The sequence below is a fragment of the Musa acuminata genome, chromosome BXJ1-8, assembly GCF_036884655.1.
Source record: "Musa acuminata AAA Group cultivar baxijiao chromosome BXJ1-8, Cavendish_Baxijiao_AAA, whole genome shotgun sequence".
Taxonomy (NCBI): Eukaryota; Viridiplantae; Streptophyta; class Magnoliopsida; order Zingiberales; family Musaceae; genus Musa; species Musa acuminata.
The window spans coordinates 9,549,560-9,555,933 of record NC_088334.1 but is presented as its reverse complement, the minus strand read 5'-3'; the positions used below and the strand labels follow the sequence as shown (position 1 = coordinate 9,555,933).

The following is a 6,374-nucleotide window of genomic DNA, read 5'->3' as shown; positions in this document are numbered from 1 at the left end:
TGCTGGAATAGTTCCAAGCAAGATACTACTGCTGACTCGACCACAGAGGTAGAGTACATTGCTGCATCAGATGCAACAAAGGAGGGAGTCTGGGTGAAGAACTTCATCACAGATTTGGGAGTCGTGCTGGGTAGTGAGGAGCCGATCTCCTTATATTGCGACAACAATGGGACGATTGCTCAAGCAAAGGAACCTATGTCTCTTTCATGATGGACGCCTATAGTAAACCCGACCAGGTTGAGGAGGCAGAAGGTCTCTTTCATGAGCTGAAAGAAAAGGGACTAAAGCCAACTACAGCAACGTACAACATTCTAATGAATGCCTACAGCAGAAGAATGCAACCTGAAATAGTTGAATCTTTAATAACTGAGATGCAAGGTTTAGGCTTGAAACCAAATGTCAAATCATATACCTGCCTCATAAGTGCCTATGGAAGGCAGAGGAAAATGAGTGACATGGCAGCAGATGCGTTTTTGCGGATGAAAAAGGCTGGAATTAAACCCACGTCACACTCATATACTGCTTTGATTCATGCATATTCAGTTGGTGGATGGCATGAAAAAGCATATGCCGCATATGAGAATATGAAAAGAGAGGGGATTTCACCCTCAATAGAAACATACACAGCTCTGCTTGAAGCATTCAGGCGAGCTGGTGAAACTGATAAATTAATGGAGATATGGAAATCCATGATCAGCAACAAAGTTGAAGGTACAAGAGTTACATTTAACATTATACTAGATGGTCTGGCTAAACATGGTCTCTATGTTCAAGCAAGAGATGCGATATATGAATTTGGAAAACTTGGCTTGCAGCCAACAGTCATGACCTACAATATACTGATGAATGCATATGCACGGGGAGGGCAACACTGCAAGTTACCGCAGTTGCTGAAAGATACGAGTGCCCTCAATTTGAAGCCTGACTCTGTAACTTATTCGACAATGATATATGCATATGTTCGTGTACGTGATTTTACTAGAGCATTCTATTATCACAAGCAAATGGTCAGAAACGGGCAGGTGCCTGAGTCCAGATCCTATCAGAAATTGCGGGCAATTTTGGATGTCAAAGCTGCAACAAAAAATCGGAGGGATAGAAGTGCTATACTTGGAATACTGAATAGCAAATTTGGTTTGAAACCGAAAAAAGGCAAGAAGGATGAATTCTGGAAAAACAAAAAGAAGAGATCTATTATGTATGACCAGGGTTGTTGGTGATAAAAAATAATATAGTGAAACTCTTCTTAAAATTATAATCGAATGACTTGGTTCTTGTTTGGGCTGATAACTACATCTGCTTGGTTTCATTGGTTATATGTTCTTTCCACATCATGCGGGCATCCATTCCTGACTTGGTGTGTCATCTAGAAACAATTATATCAAATGAGATGGCACACCATTCCAAACAACTAGATGACAGTGAGTTAGGGAATTTTCTTGTGAACCACTGCAAGTGATTATGGTTAAACATGGTCGTCCTATTTTTATGAAAATATGACATTGCCTTTTTATGGTGGTGCAATACCTTTCAGGTAATCTCTTTTTTTACATTAATTATTTTGATGTGCAAAATATAACATGTGTGACTTTGCAGATTTCTGGATTAAATGCAACAATTATAATGCTCATTCATGTGCTTCATTTGATTCGTATATTGTTGTTTGACAGGGTTTAGACTATCACGAGGACGTGAAAATTTTGTTTGTTCCAGCTGTATGGTGACTTCATTCCGTTGCTCTGTGACCTTGAGAGAAGCTCACTATTGCCCTCGCTCCGTGATTCTGGAGTTGTTAGATATATATTATGAACTTGGTTGTCTTCAGTGTTATACTGTAAAGCTGATTAAATTAATCCCAATCAGCTGCAAAGAAGTTGATTACCCCATGGCAGTTGCAGCGCATATGTGGTTGAGAATTAGTGTAATTTCAATCAATGTTAGATAGTTGATACCAGAGTCTGTAAGAATAATTTTTGGATTAAGAAGAGAAAGAAGCTGTGATGGTTCTGACAGTTGTGAGACCTTGCATCACTTGGGATTAGGGCAAACTTGTTATCATATATGTGTGTTATTGTCTTTGTAAGTGAGTTTGTATCATCTAACACTTGGTATCTTCTGTTCCGTGTGATTAGATTCTACATCTCAATGCTCATTGTTGTGTGCTTCGTACCATTGGTATTTATTTTGATCTTGTAAAAACCTAGGATGTTGCGCTTTCCGTGGCATAATCTGATGGTGTAGTTGTTTGGATTGAGCACCAAACAATATTGTAAGAACCATATTCTGATTTCTTATTGATTATCGATTGATATTATGGTTTCTTGTTGACTATGGTTCTAAATTTTAGCAAACTTCTTGGATGTATCTGTGATCACAATTCTTGCAACTTACCTTTCTACTACATCCATGATCGTAATTCTTGTCATCTGTAATTATTACATATTTATGATCATACTTTCACATTTCTTTTTGTTTGTCACTCGATTATAGATTTACACTCGATTATAGATTTATATCAAAATATTTTATTTTAAAAATTATTCATTCTAAATTCATATAAATATTAAAAAAGTGATGCTAAATATATCATCATCTCATCTTACTAGTTCATTACAAGTTTGAATTATACTCGATCATAGATTTATTCCAAAAAACTTTTATTTAAAAAATTAATCACTCTAAATTCATATAAAAATTAAAAAAATAATACTAAATATATTTTCATCTCATCATCTTAGTTTAAGAAGTTTGGATATATTTGATAAAATTTTAACGGGTTATATTTGATCACCAATTTAATCCAAAAATACTCTTTAAAAATTTATTTATCCTAAAATCATAAAAATAAAAAAATAATACTAAATATCTCATAATGATATACTATTAGTCCTAAAAAAATTAGATTGATTTGGTGAAAATACTTTAATTATACTCGCTCATAGATTTGATAATGTTTGATCCGATCCGTTAAAATCGAACCCAACCCGATCATTGGTTACCAAAAAAAAAAACATCATGCATAATTCCAGTAATTCCAGAAAATAGAAACCGGAAATTATCATCAGAAAAAAAATATCATTCATTAAACAAGAGCTACAATCATTCATCAATTACGCTGTACTCTCAACATCCATCTCATATAAACATCCACAGACAGATTATATGATTGATAAACATAATATATATATATATATATATATATATATATATATATATATATATATATATATATTTATATATATATATCCAATCTGTCAACATTATTCTGTCCTCTGTCCAATTGATCGATGTTCTTCCTAGACTTATCACAACAAATTACCAAATCCATAGATAATTTATTAATTATTAATAACATAATCATTAAAGGAAGATGGACAAATTAGTCAACAATTAACATCAGAAGATCTCAGATTTCTTGGTCTATTTTAGGCGATTGCATCTTGAGCATTTTCAAATATGCTCTCACCACCAATTGCAAAGCGATACTTCGCAATCACCTAAGAGCTAATGTGGAATGACCCGACGATCTGTCATGAACAGTCGTCGCGCACCCGTAATAACTTCGTTCAACGAACCATTCGTCGCTCTCTTCTACATGTACAGCTGCTTGGCAGCATGTTTTGTCTTGGTTTTAAGTCATTTTGCTTGTAAAAATATAAGTTCGAACAAGTTGTAGAGCTACAAAGCGACCGCTCACTGAACCGAGCAAAACAGCTTAGTTTTCATGTGCCACAGGCTGTTTTCTGCAGTCCGCTTCTGCTCACCAAAATGTCAGCTATCTCAGCCCCTTTGAACCCCCCAGGTGGCACAAAGCTAGATGGCGCTTCGGTATAGTGTCGAGCGTTGAACAACCTTTCGCAAGTTCGCACGTTACCTTGACGGGAACTTGTTGTTGTGCCCGGCACCCGATGAGTAGCTGTTTGTGGACTTGCAGCTATTCATTCAACCATCTAAAGTTCTTGTTTTCCCCCTCTCTCTCTTTTCTCTTGTGCATGCAAGGTGCTCGCTGAATTGCTTATAAAGCTTCCCCTTTCATGAGACGTCGGGACTTGTTCGTCGCTTTCTCTTCGAACTAATCAACTTTCTCTTTTTAAAGGTCCTTCGGGACCTGCGAGAGGTTACAAGTAGGCTGATCTTTGTGGAGCAATATCACAAGGGTGAAGCGCGACTTAGGCATTGCAAGCTAAGTTCACGTCTTTGCTGCAAGGGTGCCTCACGCCTTAGGCAATTCCAACTAAGGCCGTGACATTATGGTATCAGAGCCGGCAAGCACTTCGAGCGAGCAGCGAAGGGATTTCGCAACTTCACCATGGCAAAGCATCTTAGCGAATCAAGCAAGGTGGGGCAAGCCGGACCCTTGCCCCAAGCAACCGCAGATGGGCTGCATGTGCACACTCACTCTCATGCTGTTGGAGCCGCTCAAGAGGAGCGCGACATCGAACATGATGAGCGAGAAATTGGCTACTCTCCGTGAGCGGAGGAGGCACAATCTGGAGTGCCAACTAGGAAAAAGAGTCACAAGGAGAGACTCACAACGGTGGAAACCCGCTTGGATGTTCTTGAAGCAAGCTTGGAGGATCTCTACCATGGTCAACAAAGGCTTGTTGGGGTAGAGAGCTCGCAAGAGGAAGTAGAGTCCAGGATCGACAAGGTCGAGGCCCTAGTCGACTGACAGTCAGATGACACCAAAAACTCCATGCAACACCTATAGGAAGTTGTGGTGGAACTCACTTCAAGGGTGACCATGCTCACAAGAACACTAAATGCGGGAGGAAGCAACACCCACGTTGCACCGTCACAAAACTTGAGGGCACCCGAGCCTCATGGTTATGGAGGGGCCAGAGATGCCAAAGAGCTCAAGAATTTTTTGTTCGACATGGAACAATACTTTCGAGCTACGAGGCCCGATTCTGAAGATACTAAAGTTTCTATAGCAACAATGTATCTGAACGGAGATGCAAAACTTTGGTGGAGAATCCGTTGGGAGGAGATCCAACAAGGTCAGTGTTGAGTTGACACATGGGAGGACTTGAAGCGGGAGTTGAGAACTTAGTTCCTACCGGAGAACACTGAGTTCGTCGCAAGAAGAAAGTTGAGACAACTCCGCCAAAATACTTCCATCCGAGACTACGTGAAACAATTTTCTGCACTAATGCTGGACATACATGACATGTCCGAGAAGGACAAGCTGTTCAGCTCCCTCGATAGTTTGAAGCCATGGGCTCAACAAGAACTAAATCGAAAGAATGTCACCGATATGGTCGGGGCAATTGCTGATGCAGAAAGGCTCACCGACTTTGTTTCCTCTGAAGACCCAGGAAGAAGGAAACAATCTTCAGGCAATCACCCTCCAAAGTATTCTCGAGGGAAGGAGCTCGGGGGCGAACAAAAGAAGAAGAATTCCCACAAAGGAGTATAAGCTTGGAAAGTCAAATGTCGTGGCCGATGCATTGAGCGGGAAAGTGGAGCGCGTGAATGCCGTACAATTGGAGGGCGGAAGCCAAGCAAGTCAGTTGCACTCCAACTTCCTTTCCAGGATCAAGGATGGACCATATAGTGATCCCCAAGCAGTTACCCTGATGTAGCTCATCAAAGAAGGCAAGGCACGATGATTTTGGGTCCAGGAGGGACTCGTGTACACAAAAGGGAATAAGGTTTATGTTCCTCGAGTGGACAATTTGAGGCGCGAACTCTTAAGAGAGTGTCACGATTCTCTTTGGGCTGGACACCCAGGTATTCACTGAATGTTGGCTCTCATGGAGAGGGCCTTCTATTGGCCGAAGATGGGGACTGATGTGGAGGAATATATTCGAACGTGCCTCACTTGCCAACAAGACAAGGCGGAAGCCGGTGGGACTTTTGGAGCCGTTGCCCGTACCAGAAAGGCCATGGGAGAGCATTTCCTTGAATTTCATATCAAGCTTGCCACTTGTAGGGAGACTCGGATTGATACTCGTGGTGGTCGATCGATTTTCAAAGTATGCAACTTTTATTGCTGCTCCCCTACACTGTTCAGCAGAGGAGGCGGCCAAGCTGATGATGAAGGATGTGGTGAAGTATTGGGGAGTCCCGCACAATATCATTAGTAATCGAAACGCTCAGTTCCTGGGACGATTCTGGACCAAGCTATTCAAATTGTTGGGGTCAAAGTTATACCTCTCCACAAGCCTCCACCCCCAGACAGATGGCCAGACTAAAAGGATAAACTCTCTCATAGAGCAATATCTTCGGCACTACATGAGTGCTAACCAACGAGATTGGGTGAAGATGTTAGACATTGCCCAATTCTCCTACAACTTGCAGCGGAGCTCTGCGTCCAACAAGAGCCTCTTCGAGATCATTACAGGACAACAACCGTCAACTCCTCATACCAT

The 6,374-nt window shown here is 40.7% G+C and overlaps 1 protein-coding gene across 1 annotated transcript; it reads left to right on the top strand.

The window, feature by feature from the left end:
• Nucleotides 1-209: 209 nt before the first annotated feature.
• LOC135589070 (pentatricopeptide repeat-containing protein At5g50280, chloroplastic-like) lies at nt 210-1,220 on the top strand. Its single transcript, XM_065081374.1, has one exon. The coding sequence runs from the start codon at nt 210-212 to the stop codon at nt 1,218-1,220; it is 1,011 nt and encodes a 336-aa protein (XP_064937446.1).
• Nucleotides 1,221-6,374: the final 5,154 nt, after the last annotated feature.